Here is a 27,192-nt window from a genome sequence, read left to right as displayed (position 1 = left end):
CTTCTGTGCAGTGATTCCAGTGAATCAGTGATTCATTTTATTTTTGAACAGATTAGATTAGAACTGACCGAACAGCTTTTATGCAGTGATTCTAATGAATCAGTGAGTCATTTTATTTTTTATTGAATTCAGTTAGAACCGACTGAACAGCTTCTCTTCAGTGGTTCCAGTGCATCAGTGAATCATTTTATTTTTAATGGATTCATTTAGAACCAAACAAAGCAGCTTCTGAGAAGAGATTCTAATGTATCAGTGAGTCATTTTATTTTTGAGTGGATTCGATTAGAACCGACCGAACAGCTTCTATGCAGTGATTCAAGAATCAGTGAGTCATTCTATATTTGAATAGATTTGATTAGTACTGCCTGAACAGCTTCTATGCAGTGATTCTGATGAATCAGTGAATCATTTTATTTTAGAATAGTTTCAGTTAGAACCGACCGAACAGCTTCTGTGCAGTGATTCCAATAAATCAGTGAGTCAGTTTATTTTGAATGAATTCAGTTAGAACCAACCGAACAGCTTCTGTGCAGTGATTCCAATGAATCAGTGAGTCATTTTTTAATGGATTCTGTTAGAAAAACCGAACAGCTTCTGTGCAATGATTCCAGTGAATCAGTGAGTCATATTATGTTTGACTGAATTCAGTTAGCTTCTGTGCAATGATTCCAGTGAATCAGTGATTCATTTTATTTTTGAACAGATTAGATTAGAACTGATCGAACAGCTTTTATGCAGTGATTCTAATGAATCAGTGAGTCATTTTATTTTTTAATCAGCTTCTCTTCAGTGGTTCCAGTGCATCAGTGAATCATTCTATTTTTAATGGATTCATTTTGAGCAGAGAATGTAATTCAGTTAGAACCAACCGAACAGCTTCTGTGCAGCAGAATCAGTGATTCCAATGAATCAGTGAGTCATTTTTTGAATGGATTTTCTGTTAGAATAAAACCGAACAGCTTCTGTGCAGTGATTCCAATGAATCAGTGAGTCAGTTTATTTTGAATGAATTCAGTTAGAACCAACCGAACAGCTTCTGTGCAGTGATTCCAATGAATCAGTGAGTCATTTTTTAATGGATTCTGTTAAATGTGCAATGATTCAGTGAATCAGTGAGTCATATTATGTTTGACTGAATTCAGTTAGCTTCTGTGCAATGATTCCAATGAATCAGTGAATCATTTTTTTAAATTTATTCAGTGATTTTAATGAATCAATGAGTCATTTTATTTTTGAATGGATTCATTTAGAACTGAACAAACAGCTTATGTGCATTGATTTCAATGTATCAGTGAGTTATTTAGTTTTTGAATGAATTCAGTTACAACCGACCGAACAGCTTCGATGCAGGGATTTCAATGAATTAGTGAGTCATTTTATTTTTTAATAGATTCGATTAGAATGGACCAAACAGCTTCTGTGCAGTGATTCTGAAGAACTGGTGAATTATTTAATTTTTGAATGGATTCTTTTAGAACCATCCAATCTATTTTTGTGCAGTGATTTAAATAAATCAGTGAATCATTTCATTTTTGAATGGATTCAGTTTGAACTGACTAAACAGCTTCTATGCAGTGATTCCAGTGAATCAGTGAGCCATTTTAATTTTGAACAGATTCAGTTGGAACCGACCAAACAGTTTCAATGCAGTAATTCCAAAGAATCAGTGAGTCTTTTTATTTTTGAATGAATTCAGTTAAAACCAATCAAACAGCTTCTGTGCAGTGATTCTGATGAATCAGTGAGTCATATTAGTTTTGTATGGATTCAGTTAGAACTAACCAAACCACTACTATACAGTGATTCCAATGAATCAGTGAGTCATATTATTTTTGAATGGATTCAGTTCAGCTGACCGAATAGATTGTGTGCACTGATTCCAATAAATCATTAAGTAATTTTATTTGTGAATGATTCAGTTAGAACAGCTAAAACATCTTCTGTGCAGTGATTCCAATAAATCAGTGAGTCATTTAAGGTTTCTGAATGTTTAAAACTGAACTGAACGACTTCTGTGCAATGATTCCAATTAATCAGTGAATCAGTGACTGGATTCATTGAAAGCCAGTCAAATTCTATTTCATGTTTTTATAAAGCTCATTCTGGTTTAAATCTCTTTTTTTACAGTTGTGACAGTCCAAAGTCTGATAGCAGTGCTGTGGCAGCTGATCGAGGCTCTGCAGACAAATCCGTAGATATTGGTGAGTCCCTGTCCACAGCTGCCCTTCAATCCAGTATAACCCTGTCATGACTAATAAGACTTCTAATAATCCATATCTAATCAGATTACAACAGCTTTCTGTCCATCTCATTTCATTCACTTCCATTCTGGAGATGTGCGATTACAGTCTGGCGTTTTTTTCTGTGTTTGTGGTTCATATGCATGTGATATATATGTGGTCCTGTGTGTTTATGTCTGTATTTGTGTGACGCTCGGCTGAAGATGTAGAAGACTTCGACTCCGTCGTGTCATCCACAGAGAAGCTGAATCACCCGACCGCGTCACGGCCCCGTGTGACGGACCGACGACCACGATCGCAGATCTTCACGTCTGTGAGTCCACAGTGTTATTTTAGTATAGATTATTTATTTAGTTATCATTTATTTAATTTTTTTAAATTTCTGTTAAAAATACTTTTTGTTATTATTTTTTTTATATTAGTGAATAAATATATATATATATATATATATATATATATATATATATATATATATATATATATATATATATATATATATATAATTTTTTTTTTTTTTTTTTTAGTTTAGTATATCAAGTTAAACTAAACGAAAATGAGAACTATTGTTTTGGCACTTATTGTTTTTTACTTAACTATAACAACTCTGCCACACAACATAAACATGCTTGTTATTATTTTTAACCAGTTAAAGTGTAAATCACGTTTGGTTGTTTTCACACCTATCAGATGCAATCAGCTGACAACGTGTCATATATTTGTGACCCTTCAGGCATTTAATGTTAATCTGTCAGAAGTGATTGTGGTATTTGCTATGTGTGAATGTCACATGGGCTTACCCTGCTTTGCCTGTCTGTGGGTAATCTGGTCATGATCGTTTAAAAATCTCTCTCCTTCTTAGTCCTCTCTCTCTAGTCCTGACCTCCTGGACTCCCCATCTCCAGAGGAGGAGAGGAGAGACAAGGAGACGGGAAAGGAGGAGCAGGACTCATTCACTCCCAAAAGTTTTGACAACTCCAAGAAGATGCCCAAGGCAGTGCCAGTCATAACAGTAAGCCCCACCCCCTCCCAGTCACTCCGCCCCCTGACACCCTCCTCTTCTTTTGCATGCACATCCCTGTCCTACCACAAGGGAGCGCTGTAGTCAAGGATTTAGTATGACATTTGTTATATAATGCAAAGGTGTTCTTACATTTTAAGTGTGTCTTAAAGGGATAGTTCACCCAAAAATGAAAATTCTGTAATTAATTACTCATCCTCATGTCGTTCCAAACCCATAAGACCTTCATTCATCTTCAGAAAACAAATTGAAATCAGAGCGCTTTCTGTCTCTCCACAGACAGCTAGGAAAATACCATATTCAAGGCCCGGAAAGGTAGTAAGGACATTGTTAAAATAGTCCATGTGACATCAGTGGTTCAACCGTAATGTTTTGAAGCTACAAGAATACGTTCTGAATGTAAAGGATGAGTAAATAATGTTAAGAGTTTTAATTTTTGGGTGAACTGTCACTTTAAGTGTCTAAATACTTTATGGTGCCACTATATTGTATATACCCTCATACACAAACACACAGAGACTGAGGCCCTGTGGAACGGCCCAAACATCTCAGAGTAAATGTGTTTGATAAGCTCTTGTTCTGATATCTCATGGGGGTTTTCCACAGGCTCCTGAAAAATCATCTTTGCCCCCTAAGCCCAGTGCCCCTCCATCATCTTCTGGGTCCACTGGGTCTTCTCTCCACCTGGGCAGCGCTGGTCTGCGGCCCCATTCCCCTTCCGTTGACACCAGGGTGAAGAACGAACAGGGTTCCACCTCGCTGGAAGAGCTCAAAGCACAATTACGAGACCTGAAAGGAACTGTGGAGCTCATGAAGAGCCAGCATAAGTATGAACTGGCAGGATGGGGGCGGGACGGGGGTTTGATGAAAGACTGAAAGAGAAAAGGAAATGGGCAAGAAGCTGAGGGAAGTGTAGAAGGAAATGAGATATGGGAAGAATGAGTTGACTGATGTCTGTTTAGAAGTATGTGAATTGTATGTGTAATTGTCAAATTTGTTTTCTCAGACAAGAAATCAAACAGCTGGTAAGCGAACTGGATGAAGAGAAGAGGATTCGTGTATCACTGCAGGTAAGACGATATATTAGACTAGTCATAAATGTAGCACGAACCATGTACAACACCTTTTAATAGCAGTGTTAAAGGGAGAGTTCACCCAAAAGTGAAAATTCTGTCATTGATTACTCACCCTCATGTCGTTACGAAACTGTCGGACCTTCATTCATCTTCAGAACACAAATTAAGATATTTTTAATGAAATCTGAGAACTTTCTGAGCCTGCATATACAGCAATGCAACTGACACATTCAAGGCCCAGAAAGTTAGTACATGTGAACAGTAAGAACAGAAAGTTAGTACATGTGACATCAGTGGTTCAAAATTATAATATTTTTAAAGAAATTAATACTTTTATTTGGTGAGGATGCTTTAAATTGATCAAACGTGATTTTAAATTGAAAAAAGACATTTGGAATGTTACAAAAGATTTCTATTTTAGATAAATGCTGTTCTTCTGAACTTTCTATTCATCAAAGAAACCTGAAAAAATGATATGTAGTTGTTTTCGATATAATAATAATAAATGTTTTTTGAGCAGCAAATCAGAATATTAGAATAATTTATGAAGGATCATGTGCCTAGAGTAATGAAGCTTAAAATTCAGCTTTGAAATCACAGGAATAAATTACATTTTGAAATATATTCAAATAGAAAACAGCCATTTTGGTGAGCAGAGACTTCTTTTAAAAACATTAAAAATCTTAGAAAAAAACTTAGATAAGATAAAAGATAAAAACTTTTGGCTGGTAGCGTATATATGTAAAGTATTAATCATTTATATTTCCTATGACTGTGTTTGACTGGCCGCCTCTTTGTTTTGTGTTTCCTTTTAGATGGAAGTGGAGCAGATTAAGAAATCCCTGTCCAAATGAACTCAAGTATGCTGGATGTATCAGATGAAGGATCAGGCTGAGGTTCCAAAACACAGCCTAAGTAGATTGTGCCAAAAAAAGAACAACAATGTATCAGAACAATTGCTTAAAGAAAACAAATGTTTACCCCCCCCATTCACTTGTACTCTTTCTGCTTTCGTTTTTAAGAAGCTTTTGTTGCGTGTTTTGCTCAGACTGGCCGCTGACTCACAGACCCCTTGCCCGGGTATGGCCTTACTGTGGGTCATGTGATTAAAGGGTGGTGACAACCCACACCTGGAGACAGGTGGTAGCAGTTGCCATGGGGGATAGCTGGTCTCCTGCACAACTGTGACACAGTTACCCCATCATCACCCTCTCTGGTACTGCCTCTGAACGCTGGTCAGAGAACACATCAAATGAAGGAGAAACCAGTGTGTTTTACTTAAATACTGTTCACCTTAAGTTCTTTTCTTTTGACTTGGAGGCCTTCTGTTATTTTCTTTTTATGCAACGGTGCGTTTCATTTCACACCCCTTTTCACAGCAACCCACATTGAGGCCTTGTTTATTTGGAGCTTTCCAAACTCTTCTGTCTTTCCTATTTCTTTTATGTTGGTGATGACAATGAGAAAACTCACGTTTTGTTTTCTTGACTCAGTTATTTCTTTGAAATCTTCTATATATACTTTTATATTTTAATGTACTAAATGCAATTATGTGTGCAGATTTTATTAAAAAAAAAGACTTCAAAAAGTTGTTGCCATGTTTGTTTATCAGAAAAAAAAAATATTTTTTTACATTAACAATGTAATCATATTCATTTATTGAAGCCAAGTATGAATCTCATAGAGTTAGGGTTTTTCAGCATTTTACATTTACTCCAAAATAATCATTTAAGGCAGTAACAATTTAAACAATATATCTGCAAGCAGAAATTACCAGGGTTCAAGCGCTTTAAGGCATTTCAGCAATTTATGAAAAAATAAATTATGTAGCAAGCCTTTTTTGTTGTTGTTGTTTACCATAGAAATATTACGTTTTGTAACGTTTATGACTTTTATAGCACCAGCTGTGGTCCAATCTCCTTAAAGGAACACTCCACTGTTTTTGAAAATGGGCTCATTGTCCAACTCCCCTGAAGTTAAACAGTTGAGTTTTACCATTTTTGAATCCATTCAGCCGATCTCCGGGTCTGGCGGTAGCACTTTTAGCATAGCTTAGCATAGATCATTGAATCTGATTAGACCGATAGCATCTCACTCAAAAATGACCATATATAATGACAATATTTTTCCTTTTTAAAACTTGACTCTTCTGTAGTTACATCGTGTACTAAGAATGATGAAAATTAAAAGTTTTCGATTTTCTAGGCTGATATGGCTAGGAACTCTTATTCCGGCGTAATAATTAAGGAACTTAGCTACTGTACCATGGGTGCAGCAGGCGCAATGATATTGTGCAGCGCCTGAAAACGACCGGCACTAAGTTTGTGTAGATGCAGAGTTACAGCCGGGAGAGTTGACGGCTGCGTAATATTGCGCCTGCTGCACCCATGGTACGGCCGACCTAGAAAATTGCAACTTTTCATTTTTCGTCCGTCTTTGTACACGATGTAACTACACTAGAGTCAAGTTTTAAATAGGAAAAATATTGAAACTCTTTAGTCATTTTTGAATGAGATGCTAACGGTCTAATCGGATTCAATGATCTATGCTAAACTCAACAGTTTAACTCTGGGGGAATTGGAAAATGAGCCTATTTTCAAAAAAAAAAAAAGAGGAGTGTTCTTTTAAAACTTTGCATGCTTGTTTAGAATCACCTGTCACATGTGCTCACCAGGTTTTGTGAAGTTTTGAGTTTTCCATTAGGGTTTATAGGATTTTGGGTTTTAAAATTTGGACAGGCCCCCCCTTTCTAAACGACCACATTATAGCTTTCCAAAGGGTAAATTCCAACATTTTTTTAATAATTATTGGCCTAGAGAGTCCAGAGAATTGTACTGCTATGTTTTTTTCTAGATTGAGCGAAAAACCTAAGACTAGTTCGCAAATTTAGGGTTTTTATACATCTTGTCAAACATTTAACAAACGATTTGATTGACAACAATCGTTCTAGAGGCAAAGTTGTCCAGAATGAGAAGTTCTGTTATATGATACGAATATTGTGTGTATGTCAGAAAAAACATGCAATGCACCATCGTTTACGCTCTTGAAAAATGCATTATTGCCCCCCATTGGCTGATTTCTTTCAAATTTCTCACAGACCTTTGGAGTCAAACAGAGTTATGATCGGCCTGCATTAACCTAGTAGGTGCTCAAAAATTCATCCGCCAATGGCAGACGTGTTTTTTTTGTTTTGTTTTGTTTTTGTTTTTTTTGAGATATTTTTGCTTATTTTTTTGGACCAAGACAGTGATGATAGGACAAATGCAAATTTTTATGTTGTTTTTTTCCCTTTCATAACGCCACCGAGTGGCCAAGCTCCGTGATTTTTGTCCTGCAACTGTGGATTGAGCTATTACATAAATGTCCTGAATTTGGTGAGGATATCTCATTCCATTCAGGAGTTATAGGCATTTTACTAAAAGTGGCCCTGCCTCTTTCGAACGTTTTGGCGTCCTGTTGCAATGGCGAGTCTAAAGTTAGACTTTTTTTGATCATTTTTGATAATCAGAGAATCTTTCTGCACTGGTTTGGTTCTGATCGGGCAAAAAACATAGGACTAGTTCGCAAAAGTAGGTTTTGCAAAAAATCCAAAATACCCAAAAATTCCACCAGGCTTACGATCGAATCTGAGCTAAGTGAGGATTCCAACGACATGACACTTGAGCCTGCACCTAACGGTTTAGGAGTTATGAGCGATCTCATACTTTTGATCACTGTAGCGCCCCCCGTCAGGCTGATTGGGGTGAGCCTTGGTGACGTTGTTGATGGTGTGAGTACTATCATCACTCCAAGTTTCAAGTCTCTACAACTTACGGGTTGGTCTGCACAATCAGTTTAACGTGGAGATTGCTGATCCGTGAACATTCTAACAATTACAATAGGTGCTTCGTGCTTGAACCCCTAAATATATTTTATTTGTGAACTTATGTTCAGCTATTCTTTTTAATAGTTAACTTTGAACTATTTTTCGGATCATCAGTCATCAAAGCTTGGGAAATATTGGTCACAGACAGAGATTTAGATTTCACCAAGTGGATTGCTCACTAAAAACAAAATCATGATTTCATTCCATTTTAAGACTTATTTTGATGTAACAAAGTTCTTATCATCTACATCCTCATGTTGATCATCTTTACTGACTCTCCCAAATGAATATAACATTAATAGAAAGCTCATTTCCCATTCCAGAACATATCAGAAGCCTCCATCCAAGCGTCAACACCTGATATGTGATCAGATTTTATATTCCAAGAAATGTCTGAATAGGGGTAACTGTTATGTAACATTTTAAAGGTCACTTGTATGTGAGATCTGTTATGAGATCAAGGTCATTTTAAGTTCAGCTCCTAGAAAGGGTAGGATCACACACCTCAAGCAGCTCAGACACACACCAACATTCAATCCACCCTCAGAAGTACACCGTCTGTAGCTAGTGTGCATATGGACCCCCCTCTCTCTCTCAAACACATATGAGACATTCACTGATATCATTCCATAGGCATCTGCTGCTCTTTATGGTATTTGATTAGATAATTGAGGATCAGGTCTCCTGGGTGCTGTCCAGTGAGGCCTGCAGATGACTGGGTCTCCAAGGACGGTCACATCACTAATGATGCCCATGGAGAAATGAAGATCAGAGGATCTGAGTGCTGTGATAAGGTAAAACCTGTGAGCCCACCTCAGATGTGGGTGTAAATCATTTAAATTTGGTAATGCACTATATTTGTTTGATAATTCATATGTACGAAAAGATTCAGTACATTTGCAGGCAGAATAATTGAAGCCATGCATATTTTATATCCTTCTGAACCATGTAAACACACTTTGTCTAGTAGAAGTTAAGTTTCTGTGAATGAGGAACTACTACTTGTAATAGTTAAGCATTACGCCACACTACACCTTCCACTGAGAAACCAGTTTTCTCAGTGTCATTTCAGTCTATGACGCCAGTATGTTGACCGCGAGTCTGAAGAAATAAATCCTGTGTTGTAATTAATACATATTTTTGTAATTTGTGTGAGCTAAGAGATATATTACTCCCATAATCTCATGTGTTGCCTGACTAGTGCTTTAACACAATGATAGACGATGATTTAATGATATTTAAACTTACCATTATTCTTTATCTTAATAAACAAAAGTCAAAATATAAATTATAATAATAAAATTATACATTTTATAAACTATAAATTATTATTTTTTTAATTATAAATATAATTATAAATTAAATTATAAGTACATTATAAACTATAATTGTAAATGTGTATATTTATTATTAGTAGTAGTATATTAGTATATTAACTAGCAAAAAAACATGAATTTTGTAATAAATCCTCTGAATGTCTTTGAGACACTTGACATATGTGACCCTAGACCACAAAACCAGTCATAAGGGTAAACTTTTCGAAATTGAGCTTTATACACCATCTGAAAGTTGAATAAACAAGCTTTCCACTGATGTATGGTTTGTTAGGATGGGACAATATTTGGCCGAGATACGACTGTTTGGAATATATGGAATCTGAGGGTGCAAAAAAAAATCAAAATATTGAGAAAATCACCTTTAAAGTTGTCCAAATGAAGCTCTTACTAATGCACATTACTAATCAAAAATTAAGTTTTGATATATTTACAGTAGGAATTTTACTAAATATCTTCATGAAACATGATCTTTACTTAATTTCCTAATGATTTTTGGCATAAAAGATAAATCAATCATTTTCACCCATACAATGTATTTTTGGCTATTGCTACAAATATACCCCAGCAACTTAAGACTAGTTTTGTTGTCCAGGGTCACATATATGGAGTCAAAAATTAAAACATAATGAAAATGATGTCTGTAATGAACATTTATTTATCTATTTCACTTGTTTACAGACAAAGTAAACAATAAGTATGACAATACAAATTATTGCATATTTGAAAATACAAGAAAGTGATTGGTTTGGTGTTTCGAAAATTGCCTTGATAATATAATTGAACAACAAAAATGTTCAATATAAAACAAACAAAAAATTATTGTTTAAAATATAATAAAATAGTGGTTCAAATGGTTAAAATAAAATAAAATGGTTAAAAAAAAGGTTAAATGAACAAAAAGAAACAATATTAATTGTGTGAAAATGTTTTATCCACCTTATTCTTCAACGCTGAAGTAAGTCTATGGGCGAGACTTCCGGTACATTATAGCCGCTATAGGGAGATAACGAGAAGAAAAACAACGTGCACTGTTCAGCTGTTTGCACTACAAACCAGTGTGTTCATAATTAAGATAATACATTAAAATAATATCGTAAGACACACCAACATCAATATCAAGCAGCAAAACTATGTTTTGTACAGCTAAAAATAGAAAATAGCTGGACGCCGATGGAAACCAGACCCACAAAGTTTACAAATAGCCACGCCCACTCCTTTTAAACAATTTTTTTTTGTAATAAACAAAAAAAAAAGTTTTGACATCACTTCCACCACAACAAACTATTTTGCGATTTTCCGCCTATTTAAAAAAGTTAGTGTTTTTTAAAATCTAAATTAGACGTGAGTTGCAAAAAACAAAGAAAATCAAGGTAAAGGTGTTTTACGGAGTAGTTTTGTTTGTGACGCTTTCAGTTACACGAGAAACGCGCAAAAAGCGTAAAAACATTTTTAAGTGTGTTTTAGAAATAAAACGCTAGCTATGAAATAGCAAAACAAAAGCAGTTTTATTAAAAGATATATACGTTTAGAAAAAAAATGACTAAACTCTTTGGAATGAATGTGCACGTATGTTTCCACGGAACCTCGCAAGATATCCAGTTTCTCGTTTCTTATCTGATCTGAAATTAAACGTAAATAACCGTTTAGCAAGCCAGTTTGGGGAGCTGCTGGAGCCCTGGACCTGACGTAGCTTTGTTTGCCATGCGCGTATCAACACGGACAAGTTTTATATTTAGACATCTGCTTCAGATGATTTAATAGTGACTGTAACGTTACATGCAATAACAGCCGCTAGCCGTTCCTCGCACTCCAGATTTGCGCAGTTTTTGCTTTGCTTGTGAAATATCCCCACGCCTGAACGGAAGGACACGCGTTTGAGGAAATGATCAGATCGTGCATTTTGCAGAAAGGGCAGGAGGAATGACTTCCTCAAATAGGATGGTGGTAATGCTTGTGTTTGGAGACACAGCGCGCACGGTGCGCCCCAAGTTTGTCTGACTTTCTGCACCGAATTCGCAAAGCGTTTTGTATAATTGCACAACCGCTGGCGCAAACGAGATAAAACTGGAGCACGTTGTAATATGTAGTGATGCGCGCTGCTTTAATGAATCGCAAGACGCTGGACGTCACAGCCACGCTCCTCTCCGTGCCACAGGTGCGCACTAAACTTTGGTTATTCATTATTGATTAACTGCGGAAAGAAAAGGAGGACCGCGCAGAGGGACAATTACTCGCACTATGGAGATCATGTCCAATCAACCAACAGCAGAGGCTGGTGGCGACCACAACGTTGCGGCTTCCATGTCTGCAGGCGTGGAGAGGGCTGATGTGACCAGCCCGAGTCCGGTGACCAAGCAGAGATCCTTGCGGGCGGTTTACGTGCTGAATGATGGACTGAAGGCAGTGGCCGCGAACAGCCCCGAATCCGGGGCGCTCCAGTGTCTCCAACGCGCCTGCGACGCGGAGAGTGCCATATTAACCACAGTAACTTTCGGACGACTAGATTTCGGGGAGACATCAGTGCTTGATACATTTTATGACGCAGGTAAGTGATTCCCGCAGCCCCCCTGGATGGCCCCCTTAAACTGGCACTCCAAATACAGGTCTTGTAGTTTTGCAGAATTGACTGATGAGTTGAATCAGGGGTTAAGGAAACATCCAAAATGAGTAGTTTGGGGGGTTCTCCACAGATGAAAGTTTCCACAAATCTCATAACTCTGCAGGATGGTGCAGGAGAAGAATAGAAACTCATTGGCAGGTCGTTTTAGATTTAGGGCTTGAGTGTGCTGTTGATTTAATAGTTGATAACTGAAATACTTTGTCTCCAAAGAGAAATATGTGACCCTGAACCACAAAACCGAGTTTAAGTAGCATGGGTATATTTGTAGCAACAGCCAAAAATACATTGTATGGGTCAAAATGTTTTTTTTTTTTGTTTTGTTTTTTTATGCCGAAGATAATTATGATATTAAGATCATGATCCATAAAGAGATTTTGTAACTTTCCTACCATAAATATATCAAAACTTATTTTTTGATTAGTAATATGCATTGGTAAGAACTTATTGACATCTTTAAAGGTGATTTTCTGAACATTTAGATTTTTTTGCACTTTCAGATTCCAGATTTTTAAATCATTGTATCTCAGCCAAATACTGTCCTATCCTAACAAACCATACATCAATAGAAAGCTTATTTAGATAATGTATAAATCTCAGTTTGACTCTTATGACTGGTTTTGTGGTCCAGGTTCACATATATGTGAATAATGTAAGTAAGTAAAATGAAACAACACAAAAGTATTTGAATGCATTATACAAAAATACATTAAATAGATGGTATAGACTGCAGAAAACAAATATGTTTATCTTAATGTATTTGTACAAGATTGTTAGGTTGTTACATTGTAAATCATTAGGGTAGTCATTGGTCTATCCCTTGGAAGGGTGTTACAATAGGGTCATGACAGTCTTTCTCAAGGAATATTAGTGTAGAGTATGAGTGCAAATAGGATCTTCTGCCTCCAGCACATTCCTTTCCTGGAATTTACTCGCCAGGTCTAGCATGAAGTCTCTCTCTCACGCGGGTGTGGCTGCACATGTTACTCTGGGTGATCAAAACACTCTTACATCTGAGTTTTGGGAAGGTGAAACAGGCGCTTTTTTTTTAAAGTTCGATCCTGTGTATTTTTGTGCATGCAGGAAGTAGCTCATGTGCAGCACTTTGTCTTGAGAAAGAACTCTACACTGTAAAAAAACAATTTTTGAGTCAACTTAAAATAATTTGTAACCTGGCTGCCTTAAAATTTTAAGTTCAGTCAACTCAAAAAAAGTTTATTCAACTTGAAATGTAAATTATGCTAAGTGACAACTTAGATATTTGAGTTGAATCAACTTAAAATTTTAAGGCAGCTGGGTTACTTACCCATCTGTTAAGTTTAGCAAACACAAATGTTTTTTTTGCATTTTTTTTTACAGTGTAGAGGACTGGAAAATGTGCATTTTAGAGCTACAAATATGAAATCATGAGATCAAATACAAATACAAATATGAGATCATTTTTCAAAGCAGAAGTGAACTAAATATCCTTTTTATATAACATTGTAGAGATCAGTTTCGTGTTATTGCATTACCCCCTCACCCTTTTCCTAATAAGACTGAGTCATGCATCAGCTCCTGGTTACATCAAGTCTGGTCTTGTATTTTGTGGCTTCCACTATTGCATGGCTTTCAAACACATTTTCAGATGTTTGCGTAGTTTCCATAGAATAAGCACAGATTGTGTTTAACTGGAAAAGAACAAATACAGCCATGTGCAGAAGAACAAATATGCCCTTAGGACTACTTTAAGCACACAAAAGGTTATTTAAAGATTTGATATTATATAATTTAATGGAAAGTCATCATAAACAAGACTAGAATAGACTAATGCAGTGTGCCACACCATTCTGCAGTACTGGTATTCTGCATTATATGGTATCCTCACATGCTTACTATGTCTCTGATTGATTGCAGACATTGCAGTTGTGGACATGAGCGATGTGTTCAGACAGCCCTCCCTGTTTTATCACCTCGGTGTGCGTGAGAGCTTTGACATGGCCAACAATGTCATCCTCTACCACGACACGGACCCTGACACAGCACAGTCACTTAAGGTGAGAGTTACAGTCTAATGCACACATACAGTCATATGTATGTTTACCTAGCTATCTACAGAAGGACATGTCATAGACTGTATTATTTTAATGGGGGTTGGTTTCATTTTTCAGATGTTCTGTGGTTTTAAGAAGGTTGACTTCCCCCGAAAAAGTAAATAGGTCTTTGTTACCTTTTTTTTTTGAGAGGCCAACCAAGTAATGTTGATTTTATCAGTAGTGTGAGTTTGAGGCTGAACTACCTATTTGTCCAAATGATTGAAGATGGGGAGTGTGTTTGGGAACAGGAAACCTGTTTGATAATAATTAGGGGTTTCAGCGCTGAAACCCAATTGAAATTGTTGGAATGGTCACGGATCTGCAATCTCCACATAAAACTGATTGTGCAGACCAAACCGTAAGTTGTAAAGACTTGAAACTTGGAGGGGTAGTAGTACTCATACAGCTGACGATGTGACCAAGGCTCACCCCAATCAGCCTGACAGGGGCGGTACAGCGAACAAAAGTACGAAATCACTCAACTCCTAAACCTTCAGTCACAGGCTCAAGGTTTTTGCCCGAAAATCACTGTGTAATCACTTTGTCAGAAGTGCCACAAGTGTCCACAAGGACGTTTGCGTATATCTCAGAAACATGGCCCCCACTGGCCGACAAAGTTTGAGCACCCATTAGACAAGATTAACAGAGGCCGATTGGAACGAAACTCTGTGGGCCTGTTCGACTCACGGCACCAAAGGTCAGAGAGAAATCTGAAAGAAATCAGCCACTGCGCATTTTTCAAGGGCGTAAACAATTGTATGTTGCATTTTTTTTTGCATATACACACAATATTCATATCATATGATAGAACTCTTCATTCTGGACAACTTTGCCTCTAGAACCACTGCAGTCAATCAAGTTGTTTGTTAAATGACTGAGAAGATGTGAAAAACCTACTTTTGGGAACTAGTTCTAGGTTTTTCGCTCAGTCTGGGAAAAAAAACTGCAGTACAATTCTCTTTATCTCTAGGCCAATAATTATCAAAAAATATTGAAATTTACGCTTTGGGAAGCTATAATGGGGTTGTTTAGAAAAGAGGCCGGTCTTAAAGGGATCATAGGATGCCCATTTTCCACAAGTTGATATGATTCTTTAGGGTCTTAATGAAAAGTCTATAATATACTTTGGTTAAAAATTCTTAATGGTTGTGTAAAACAACACCCTTTTTACCTTGCCAAAATCAGCTCTGCAAAAATTATCTCATTCTGGTTGAGGCTGCTTTAAATGCAAATGAGCTCTGCTCACCCCGCCCCTCTCTTCTCTCTGTGGAGTGACGAGCCTGTTTACTTTAGCCGCGTTTAGCCGCTAAACTTGCTAACTAGCACATTATTAGGAAAGGCGATCGCAAAGGTTCATAAAAAACCCTTATACTCACTTCTGCTGTAAGTGAAGCTGGATCTTGAATGATTCGCGCAAACATAGACAGATATATGTAGATCATGAGGCGCATTCCCTTCACAAACAAGTGTAATCTACTGCATCTTCAACGGCTCAGATGTCGAGAGTACATGACGACCACTTTGTTCATTATTACATCCAGCAACACAACATCTCAATCGCTCAATCAGAGATATTCTTGTCTAACTTACATCGAAACAAAGAGGTTGGACTGTTACAGCTGATCTGAGGTAAAATACTCATGTCAATCAGCTATCGTGGGAGCGGACTCTGTATGTGTGATGCCATGACAGGCATCTGAGAATGGCTCGATTTTGAAAAAGGGGATATTATTTTTGCAGATTAATTAAAAACCACTGCATGGATTTTTATCATTATAGGGTAGATTTGTACATACACTGCCATCACACATTAATGTTCAAACAACATGTAAAAATGAACTTAGCATCCGATGACCCCTTTAACCAAAATCCTATAAAGCCTAGAGGAAAACTCAAAACTTCGACAGGTGATTCTAAACATGCATGCAAATTTTTGAGGGGATCGGACCACAGCTGGTGCTATAACAGTCATAAACATTATATTTCTATGGTAAATTACCTGGATTTGCCAAAAATGCTTTTTCAATCATCGATTTAGGTGGGTACAGACTTGCTAAATGATATGTAATGTCTTATTCCTTATATGCTAAAATTCCTTGAGCACTTGAACCCCGGTAATCACTGCTTGCAGCTATATTAATATTTTTGCAGTAGTGTTTAGTGCCGCTGATATAAGAACAATTAGTGCTGTGCATTTAATTAAAGATAACGATAAATGAAAATTAAAAAACTACCTTTCCCCTATCTCCAAAAGAGGCTTTGTCTCATTTAGATCATTTCTAGAAAGTAAATCATCTTTTTATTCATGAGAAATAAACAAAAGTTTCCCCTTCAAAGGGATAGTTCACGCAAAAATGAAAATTCTGTCTTTAATTATTCACCTTCATGTCGTTCCAAACCCGTAAGACCTTCGTTCATCTTCAAAACATTAAGATATTTTTGATGAAATCCAAGAACTTTCTGACCCTGCACAGACAGCAACACAACTGACACATTCAAGGCCCAGAAAGGTACTAAGAACATCGTTAAAATAGTCCATGTGACATCAGTGGTTGAACCTTAATTTTATGAAGCTATGAGAATACTTTTTGCGTGCAAAGAAAACAAAAATTACAAATTCATTCACAAATTAATTTTCTTCCATGTCAGTCTTCGACGCATGTTCACGACAGGGTCAGAAAGCTCTCAGATTTCATCAAAAGTTTGTGTTCTGAAGATGAACAAAGGTCTTACAGGTTTGAAACAACATAAGAATGATTAATTAATCATTGTTAAAGTTTACATTTTTGGGTGAACTAATGCTTTAAAGACATCTACAAAAAGAGGCTTTGTTTTATGTAACTAATTTCGAGACAAAAAATATATTTTTATTCATTTTAAAAAAAAACTAAAATTACCCTTAAATCAAAAATAGCTTAAAAAGTGCTGCCACACAAACTAGGTTGCAACTAGGTCCTAGTTGCAACCAGCAACTAGGGTTGTTGGGAGGTTATACCTTCAGGCCTATAGCCTGTTACACTCACATTTGGTATTTCTGTCATCCGAACAAAGAAGCCGCCCACTACCAGGTCCTGACCTGCTATTCTCAGCTTAGGAAGGAGTTTATCTTTTCTGGGCACTGGACAGCAATGCTGCCAGAACAACACAGTCTGTATTTGTGCTAAGGCATGCAATCAGTTCCAGGACAGCTGCACATGGCCACGTTTCCACAGAGACACTGGAAGGCATGTGTCCTGACATACTGAGATGATGACAATCATGCATGGGGAGGAGCGTCACGCGATCTGTTTGTGTATTTGTTTAATGTTCTATGACGCTGCTGTGTCCAACTGATTCAGTCAGGTTTCATTTACTGCATCACATGGCCACCAGTCATGGAATAAATGTAATAAATGGCATGATGACAAAGCTTTTCCAGTTTGTTCGGAACTTATATAATGTGTTGGAGGTGTGACATAAAATAATATGCATGTGTTGAGTAATTGTTTCTTTTCTTTTTTTTTTTCTTTTTTTTTTGCATAGGACATGGTGGCACAGAAAAACACAGTAAGTATCAAAACACTCTAGGTAACCTGATGAAATTTGAGGAAAGGCTGGCAACTGTTGTTGGTGTGCCCAAAGCTTTGTGTATGAGACTATTTTTGGAGCTCTTATGACATACGTTTACATGCTCTTCTGTGTCATGGCCTTAAAATATATCCAGATCTTTATACACATACACTAATCTGTGAGTGGACACGAGGTTTTGGTGGCTCACCGTGTCCCAGTCTGAAGACTATTGCTGATTCTGATGAGCTCATAAGGGCTCTCAAGGTGTCAGGGTACTTTGAGTTAGTGGGTGTTAGTGGTTTTGATAAAGGAGAGGGTCGTTGAGTGCTAGTCTTTAAATAAACCTCTTATATTGAACGGCTGCTGTGAAGAAGCTGTCCTTGACAGCATTTTATAACTGTGTGATTCATTGAAATGGCCCAGAAACAAGCAAAAGATGGATCTGTGTTAACTTTGTATCATCAGTTATCTGAACAGAAATGAAATTCTATGTTAGCCCTTATTCTTTAGGAATATTCAGGCTTTTTCCCTCCAATCTTTTACATTTTCTCAGCCTTAAGGAATAGTTCATCCCACAATTTTGTCATCGTTTGCTCAATCTCATATTGCAAACTTGATACAACTTCCTTTATTGTGCAGGTCACTGTTTTTCATGCAGTTAGAATGGGTATTGAATATTTTTAGAGCTTCAAAAAGCATGAGGAGCAGGTTGAAATTTGAATCTGTACTGTATATGTGATGATATTAACTACCAAGTGAAATGTAGACCACTGTCAGTGAGTGAGTGAGTCATTCAGACTGGATGAACTGGATCAACCACTTTATTGTGAAGATTTGACTCAAAAGAATCATTCTTTTAGGAGAGCTGGGGGTGAAAACTTTTGAACAGAATGAAGATTTGTACTTTGTATTTGTATTTTTCCTAAATAAGCCTTCAGGTTCCAAAAATTCTTTAGTTTTTCAGCATTTTTGTGTGATATTTAGGCAAAATAAGAAAAATGTACACATCATTTTGTTCAAAAGTTTTCACCCCCTGGCTCTTAATGCATTATGTTTCCTTCTGGAGCATCATAACCTTCTGTAATAGTTGTATACGAGTCCCTCAGTTGTCCTCAGTGTGAAAAGATTAACCTTAAAATCATACAGTCATTGTTGGAAAGGGTTCAAATACACGAAAATGCTGAAAATCCAAAGAATTTGTGGGACCTGAAGGATTTTTCTGAAGAACAGCGAGCAGTTTAACTGTTCAGAACAAACAAGGGACTCGTGAACAACTATCACTAACTATCACAAAAAAACAAACAACAAAAAAATAACAACACATAGCTGTGGATCATTCAGGTAACAAAACAATATTACGAATTAAATGTATGTAAACTTTTTAAAAGAGTCATTTTTAAAAATTCAACTATTTTCTATTGTGGACTATATTTACACATCTTTTATGCAAAATATCTTTTCATAATCATTCTAGTTTAGTTTAGCACTATACTACCTGATACAAAGCAATTATGGTATTAAGTTGTATAAACTACTTAATTGATATTATTAAGGTATTGTGAAGAGTGATTTCACTTAAGAAAGAAAATCCCACAGATTTGGAATGACGTGAGGATGAGTAAATGATGACATCATTTTTGGACAAACTATCCCTTTGGCTTACTCATTCGTCTAGATTTTCTTGTCTCTGTTAATATACATGTGCATTCTTTACCTGTCATTCTCTTTTTCTATTTTCCTTTTATTTCCCTTCACTGTTTGCTCTCCTTTTCCTTCTCTCTCTCTCATTTTGTCTGTTACCTGGAGTAGGCTGCAAGGCCAGTTAAAATAGGCTTCCCATGGGTCCAGTTGCCTCCCGAGTACAGGGGCTCCGGCCTAAGAAACAAAGTAGGTAGAGCGGGCGTGATAGTGCATGCTGGGAAAATCCCATATTCAGACACTGGAATGAGAGTGACCAACTATGTCTGTTACTGTCTGACTCACTTCCTTTCAGTCTGGCTGACATGTCAAGGTATTAAGAGCACTGAATCAAAGTCAGTAATGTATTTATTTCTGGGAAACAGCTCAAATCATTACCGTAAAGTGGATCCAAAGACTTGCGTAACAAAATCACATATTTGTATAATATACAGCTGGTTTTAATGATCTCATGTTTTTCTGGAGAATCCTGTACATCATGTATATGTAAAATAATAATAAAGAAACAAAATATATGCTTCATACATATAAGCAATCGTGTTTTAGCTGCAAGTCTAAGGATGTGCTCAGTGTCTATGATTAGACCACATGCCTAACAATTTAAATAGTCTTGAAGTATATGATGACTGTTTTACTTGGTGACCCCTTATATTTGAGGTGTTGATATGGCAGAGTGCTAAGATGTGATTTAGCCACCTCTTCTATTTCACTGTAGAATTCTGGGACAGTACATGATTACAAATGTGTTAACAAGATTTCCTTGGCACTTTGAATTTCTTGAATGCCAGCTGCTGAGTACATGATCGCTAACACAGAGACAGCCTGTACTTTTACACAGTGGTGTAGACAGTCATGAATTATATGTCATGACTAAGAATAGGTCTATATTACGGTTTAATGCACAAATTTAGAATTTGCTTATCTTTTTTAGGCCTCCAGCGGAAACTACTATTTCATCCCGTACTTGATGACACCAAACAACGAGTACTTGTGCTGTGAGAACGTGGCCCAGCGTAGAGCATCGGAGTACATGCAGCCCAACTGGGACAACCTTCTAGGACCTCTGTGTGTCCCATTGGTGGACCGCTTTGTTAGCTTGCTCAAAGACATTCATGTCACGTCTTGGTAAGACTGCTATATTTATCATAAGTCTTGGCAGGATGCCCGTTCTCAGATGGTCCTTTACCCACATTTAGCTAAACATAAACCAAGCAAGTTTAAGAGATAGTTCACCCAAAAATTACAATTATTCCATGATTTACTCATCCACACTATACTATATTACAAAAGAAATTATAATACTTTTTTTAGCAAAGATGCTTTAAATTGATTAGAAGTAATGATAAAGACATTTATAATGTTACAAAAGATTTCTATTCATCTTAGAAACCTGAAAAAAATCTATTCAACTGTTTTCAACATGATAATAATAAATGTTTTTTTGAGCAGCAAATCAGAATATTACAATGATTTCTGAAGGATCATGTGACTGGAGTAATGATGCTAAAAATTTAGCTTAGAAATCACTGGAAAATAAATTAGGTTTTAAAATATATTCAAATAGAAAGCATTTTTATAGCATTTTAAATAGTAAAAATATTTCAAAATGTTGCTGTATTGCTGCGATTTGGGTCAAATTAATGCAGGCTTGGTGAGCAGAAAAGACTTAATTAAAAACATTAAAAACCTTACTGTTCAAAAACTTTTGACAGGTACTGTAACAATATTCATTTTAATTTGAAGTGGAATTCTGTATGTTGTATTCAGCATTGCATCATAAGCTGGGTTTCGTTCCAAAGTTGCGAATTTAACTTGGTATATTGCATAAAACATTTGCGAAAAGGCACCATTTTCATCCAACAAGTCGAAGAGAACAAAATCGTCACTGAAACTATATATTACTAAAAAAGTAGGAGAAAACACTGAATGTAGTCGTTTTCATATATAATAAATTATTGCGCCTCAGAGCGAGCAGATAAAACACAATTAATGTAATATTTTCTTTCGGAGGTGGATGCCTGCTGTTTGGGAACGCAGTCGTGTAAGACACGAGAACGAGATCGGTCCACTGGTTAGACGGGTTTTGCTGTCCCATAAAACGCAATGTCACATGACTTTTTGTTTTTTTGATGTATATGGAGGAATTTATTTGGCATCCCCCATCCCCCATTATTCGCATTAACCCCTTTTCTCACAAGTCAAAAACCACCTTAAGCATCACTCGTTTCTGATGCGATACTTCAAAATGTGCATAAAAACAGGATGATGGAAACATAGCTATAGATATAAACTAGACGTCAAATGATCCTCAAGGACCACATCTCGTCACCCCTGGAGTGAAGAAATGGGACTCAACCCAGATGGGAGAGAGCGCTCATATTATATCATGAAGACAGACATGCACAAGTGCATGCAAGATTCATTAGGAAATTCAGTAGCATATAACTGGTGACGGGGTGTCCTTTCACCTGGAGCTCAGATATCAGAAGTCTAGAACATCCTTGTAGATTGTAGTGCCAAGATTTTTACGTCCTGTAACGTCCTGAAATGTCCTGAAACGTCCTGTCTTGTGCAGCCAGATTTTGACTATTAGTGTGAAGTCTGACCCACTTTGCAGCTGACCAGCCTCAGTTTATTTTGTTGTTGCATGATGTTGAGATGCATCAGATGGTCAGTAAGCGTCCTATCTGAAGTTGATGCTAGCAACAAATGTATTCTTTCTCTCTGACAGTGCTTCATATAAAGACACCCTACTGAATGACATCCGAAAAGCTCGAGATAAATACCAGGGTGAGGAGCTGGCCAAGGAGCTTTCCCGTATCAAACTCCGCATTGACAACACTGAGGTTTTGACTCAGGACATTGTTATGAACCTGCTTTTCTCCTACAGAGACATACAGGTACTCTATAAACAAAGCATGTCTAAAAATTCTAAAACTTCGCTGCTGACTTTAACCATCTTTGGTGTGTTTTTTCAGGACTATGATGCTATGGTTAAATTGGTACAGACCATTGAGATGTTGCCCACCTGTGACTTGGCCATCCAGCCCATGATTCAGTTCCACTATGCTTTTGCGCTCAATAGGTGACCACAAATCTGCATTGTGTGGTATATTCTCCTATTCATATGCTTGGCAAACAGACATTTCTCTTTTACAGCCCTTTGATCTCAGGAACAAATGCATTTATGTTTGTGTGTGTGCGAACACAGGCGAAACAGCCCTGGAGATCGAGAGCAGGCATTGCGTGTGATGTTGCAGGTTCTTCAGTCATGCGAGCACCCAGCACCTGACATGTTCTGCTTGTGTGGCCGCATCTATAAAGACATCTTCCTCGACTCTGACTGCAAGGACACCAAGAACAGGGACAATGCCATCCAGTGGTGAGTGAGTTATATGAGCTTCTTGATGCTCACAGTTTCAATATGTTTAAAGGTGATATCTGTTTTTTTAAACGAAGGAATCCCTTATTTTGGGTTTTGTTCACTTGAACTATGCAAGAGAAGCTGCATTACATGTGTTAAAAACCCAAGCAATTGCATTAAATGCACTAAAACACTAAGTTAATACATCAAATATGTAAAAAGCATCCACGTTGTTGTATTATATATGTTAATAAAAACTCAGAATACCCTAGCATCTGCTTTAATGCAATAAAAAATACCCAGAATACTCTAGCAGGCACATTTAATGTGCTGAAATACCCAGAACAATCATGCAGCTGGATGAAAAATACTAAAAACACCCAGAACAGCCTATTAACAACATTAAAATGTGCTAAAAACACCCCAAAAACCCAAGCAAATGCATTAAATACACTATAACACCAAGTTAATGAATCAAATATGTAAAAACAAAAAACAAAAAAAAAACACCCACGTAGTGGGATGCTAGAATACCCTAATGCACCCAGAACACTCTAGCAAATGCATTAATAAGTGTATTAAAATCACCTAGAACACCCTAGGAGCCACATTACATGTGCTAAAAACATCCTAACAAGCAGTGATGGGCGATATACTGGTTCAAACAATAAACTGGTTTGAATTACACACAGGTGTAAATGGTTGGTGGACTTTGAGCCATTAATAACACAACTTATTCTTTAACTTGGCAAATAACCAAACTGTAAACGGCTGTTAACAGAAGCCAGAGATGCAGGCCTGGCGCTCAGGGGGCAAAGGGGGCCATTGCTCCCCCAGAAAGAATTTGTTCCCATCCACCCCCCTCCCAGTTTTTTTTAACGAATGTTAATAATTGGAGGAGCATGGGAGCACCGTCTGAGGACATTACGTTGTGTTCAGTTTGCGCAGATCAATCAGCGTCTGACTTGAAGCAGCATATGACATCCAAGTAGGCTTCCACCCAAGTGATTTGCAAGCAGATTACAGTCATTGCAGTTTCTCCAGGGTTACTGCACGAACTCTAAAGATGACAACAGCTAATTCACGATTAACCAGACTCACTGCATTTCATTTGTGCTTTAATAGGGTTACAAACTCTTGTGTCATGTTTATCAAAATGAAACCAAAAAAAGTGGACAATTTACACAAAAAATATATGCCTTCATTATTCTTTCTTTGCCAACATTTCTGTCATTATTTTTTAAAATTAATGTAAATTATGTTTGCAACAGCTGTTTTTGGAGTGGCCTGGGTGAGTGTGATACACCTGGCCAGCATTATATTTTATGAATATTTGTAAATATTTGTGGCATGAAACAGTTGGAAAATTTGAAGTGTACAGCACTTCTGGAATTTTGCCGTTCGGGTAAAGATAATAAAATCACATATATAAAATGAATAAATAGCCCTATTCGCAAAATATATTTGACTTAAATAATTCACATATTAAGTAGTGCTGTGCAACAATTATTCTCGATCGATATGTGCATTGGAGCAAAGTTCAAAGCATATTAAATAATAGTTTATCATTCAAATCAATATCATTAATATGGAAACATTTTTGAGTGGATTCGTGCTGAATAAGAGTGGTAGGCTATGTGAGCCCAACGCTTGTTTCAGTTTCAGAAATTAAAGAAAGTTGGCTTGATGTTTAACTGCTTACACTTTTTTCATGGTTTTTCCATTAAATATAAAGGATTTGTTACGGAGTGAGAGGAACTAGAGCTTTTAGTTGTTTATTTGTATTTATAAAGTTAGTAAATATTTAAGTTTATTTACCGGCATAAGTCTACAAGTCTAAAAGTGACTTTATCTGTAGTTGTTTCTTGTTTGTTTGGTTCTGTTTTTTTGTTTGTTTTTTTTGTCTCTTAAACATGCAATTTTTAACTTGTGTATATGTCCGTGTCTGCATTATATAATCCCCCATGGGATTGAAATGACCCCCAAGTTATGCCATTCTGGCACTGGGATTGCAGACATGAAAATACTGTAACGTCAGCAGGCAGAGCAAACTCACCATGCGTGAAATCCAGGAAGAAATTCTAAATACTGAATTTGGGGTTGGTGGTATATATAACTGACTGTGTTCAGAAAAGTTTAGATGGTATTTTCTTCTCATCTTACCTCTGTATAATGCATATTTATGTAGTATTTAAAAGAGCAGTGCTGTTTTGTTTACGGCGGTAGCCAAGAAATTGCCAGATCGCTGCTGTTCCATAAGCGCCACCTGCTGTTTTTGTTTAATTTAATTTACATAAAGAACAGATCATGCTACATGTAACATGTTTGTTTGGATTGTGATTTAAATACAGTGGTTTTGCAACTGTTTTTTTTATGCATTCTTATTAAAGGAGAAGTCCAGAACAACAATTTACAGATAACGTACTCACCCCCTTGTCATCCAAGATGTTCATGTCTTTCTTTCTTCAGTCGTAAAGAAATTGTTTTTTGAGGAAAACATTTCAGGATTTTTCTCCATATAATGGACTGCTATGGTGCCCTGAGTTTGAACTTCCAAAATGCAGTTTAAATGCGGCTTCAAATGATCCCAAATGCGGTTGTAAACGATCCCAGCCGAGGAAGAATGGTCTTATCTAGCGAAACTATCGGTTATTTCTATAAAAAAAATACAATTTAAATACTTTTTAATCTCAAACACTCATCTTGTCTTGCTCTCCCTGATCTCTGTGTATTCTGGCTCAAGACAGTTAGGCTACACTGTAAAAAATAAAAAACACAATTTGTTGAGTCAGTTTAAAATAGTTTGTTACCCTGCTGCCTTAAAATTTTAAGTTCAGTCAACTAAAATAAGTTTATTCAACTTGAAATGTTAAGTTGGACTATGTAACAACTTAGATATTTGTGTTTGCTAAACTTAACAGATGGGTAAGTAACCCAGCTGGCTTAAAACTTTAAGTTGATTCAACTCAAATATCTAAGTTGTCACTTAGTATAATTTAACATTTCAAGTTGAATAAACTTTTTTTTGAGTTGACTAAACTTAAAATTTTAAGGCAGCCAGGTTACAAATTATTTTAAGTTGACTCAAATTGTTTTTTACAGTGTATGTCGAAAAACTCTGATTGTATTTTCTCCCTCAACTTCAAAAATAATTTCAAAATCATCCCACATCAAACTTGGGGCACCATATCAGTCCATTATATGGAGAAAAATCCTTAAATGTTTTCCTCAAAAAACATAATTGCATTAACATCTTGGATGACAAGGGGGTGAGTACATTATCTGTAAATTGTTGTTCTGGAAGTGGATTCTCCTTTAATATAAAGGTGAAAAAAACATCATAAATCGTGAAACTACCAGAATCCTAAAGAACACAAAAAGTGATGCAGATTTTTGTTTAAACCACCCAGCACTACTAACAACGAACTTAATTGTGTTATAACACTGAGAGCACTCTAGCATCACATTAAAAATGTTATTTTGTATTCATGCATGTGTTGTAGGTATAGAAAAGGCTTCGAGTTGCAGCCCACTCTCTATTCAGGCATTAATCTGGCAGTGCTGCTTATAGTGTCTGGGCAGCAGTTTGAGACATCCATGGAACTCAGGAAGATTGGTAAGGAGGAACATACTTCCTGTTTCCTGTTTCTCTCAGACCATTAAGGTCACAGTTCATACCTTCTCACCCTTTTGTTCTCTCTCAGGTGTGAGGTTAAACAGTCTGCTTGGGCGTAAAGGCAGTCTGGAGAAGATGAATAACTACTGGGACGTGGGTCAGTTCTTTACTGTCAGCATGCTGGCTAATGACATCCCCAAAGCTGTGCAGGCTGCAGAGAAACTCTTCAAACTCAAACCACCCATATGGTACATATAGAATAAATCATATACAGATATGCTGTACATGTAAACTATAAGAAATAGAGTTGGAGCATTTATTTAATCTTTCAGGTATCTGCGATCAGTCGTCCAAAACCTTCAGCTGATTCAACATTTTAAGAAGCAGAACACTGAGCATTCTCCTCAAAGAGAGAGACTCAACTTCTGGATGGACATTATAGTGGAGGCCACACAGGGAACCACCAATGGCCTGCGTTTTCCGGTAGTACACCGCCTCATGTGTGTCTCATCCAGGACAACACCTGTATTGACTGAACAGCATTTCATGGGCTCATCACTTCTTCCACTACGTAGGTGTTGATTCTGGAGCCGACTAAAGTGTACCAGCCCTCGTACGTGTCCATTAACAGTGAAGCTGAAGAGAAGAATGTTTCTATATGGCATGTGTCGCCTGCTGAGACGGTCAGTGGTTTATTTGAAGTCGTGTTTGCCGTATAATATTATTTTGTGTATATA

General features: G+C 36.9%; 2 protein-coding genes across 7 annotated transcripts in view; both read left to right on the top strand.

The window, feature by feature from the left end:
- Nucleotides 1–5,916, top strand: part of sh3kbp1 (SH3-domain kinase binding protein 1) — a 62,678-nt gene extending 56,762 nt beyond the window's left edge. Inside the window, exons 13-18 of one of the 3 annotated variants that reach the window (XM_051098033.1) lie at nucleotides 2,128–2,201; nucleotides 2,480–2,553; nucleotides 3,100–3,249; nucleotides 3,865–4,085; nucleotides 4,265–4,328; nucleotides 5,150–5,916. In XM_051098033.1, the coding sequence (XP_050953990.1) occupies nucleotides 2,128–2,201; nucleotides 2,480–2,553; nucleotides 3,100–3,249; nucleotides 3,865–4,085; nucleotides 4,265–4,328; nucleotides 5,150–5,188 (622 nt within the window). In that variant the 3' untranslated portion in view covers nucleotides 5,189–5,916. Of the gene's footprint in view, nucleotides 1–2,127; nucleotides 2,202–2,443; nucleotides 2,554–3,099; nucleotides 3,250–3,864; nucleotides 4,086–4,264; nucleotides 4,329–5,149 lie in introns of all 3 variants that reach the window. The other 2 variants (XM_051098032.1, XM_051098031.1) reach the window with 2 other exon arrangements.
- A 5,297-nt stretch (nucleotides 5,917–11,213) lies between these two features.
- The window catches only part of map3k15 (mitogen-activated protein kinase kinase kinase 15), a 46,309-nt gene continuing 30,330 nt past the window's right edge, over nucleotides 11,214–27,192 (top strand). For 2 of the 4 annotated variants that reach the window (XM_051098017.1, XM_051098015.1), the window contains exons 1-12: nucleotides 11,214–12,081; nucleotides 14,050–14,189; nucleotides 17,751–17,774; nucleotides 19,587–19,664; nucleotides 20,407–20,600; nucleotides 22,207–22,375; nucleotides 22,454–22,560; nucleotides 22,687–22,857; nucleotides 26,343–26,455; nucleotides 26,544–26,703; nucleotides 26,788–26,938; nucleotides 27,031–27,138. In XM_051098017.1, coding sequence (XP_050953974.1) covers nucleotides 11,775–12,081; nucleotides 14,050–14,189; nucleotides 17,751–17,774; nucleotides 19,587–19,664; nucleotides 20,407–20,600; nucleotides 22,207–22,375; nucleotides 22,454–22,560; nucleotides 22,687–22,857; nucleotides 26,343–26,455; nucleotides 26,544–26,703; nucleotides 26,788–26,938; nucleotides 27,031–27,138 — 1,722 coding nt within the window. In that variant the 5' untranslated portion in view covers nucleotides 11,214–11,774. The remainder of the gene's footprint in view (nucleotides 12,082–14,049; nucleotides 14,190–17,750; nucleotides 17,775–19,586; nucleotides 19,665–20,406; nucleotides 20,601–22,206; nucleotides 22,376–22,453; nucleotides 22,561–22,686; nucleotides 22,858–26,342; nucleotides 26,456–26,543; nucleotides 26,704–26,787; nucleotides 26,939–27,030; nucleotides 27,139–27,192) is intronic. The other 2 variants (XM_051098014.1, XM_051098016.1) reach the window with 2 other exon arrangements.

This window comes from Labeo rohita, chromosome 24 (assembly GCF_022985175.1).
Source record: "Labeo rohita strain BAU-BD-2019 chromosome 24, IGBB_LRoh.1.0, whole genome shotgun sequence".
NCBI lineage: Eukaryota > Metazoa > Chordata > Actinopteri > Cypriniformes > Cyprinidae > Labeo > Labeo rohita.
This window is presented reverse-complemented; position numbering and strand designations above follow the sequence as displayed.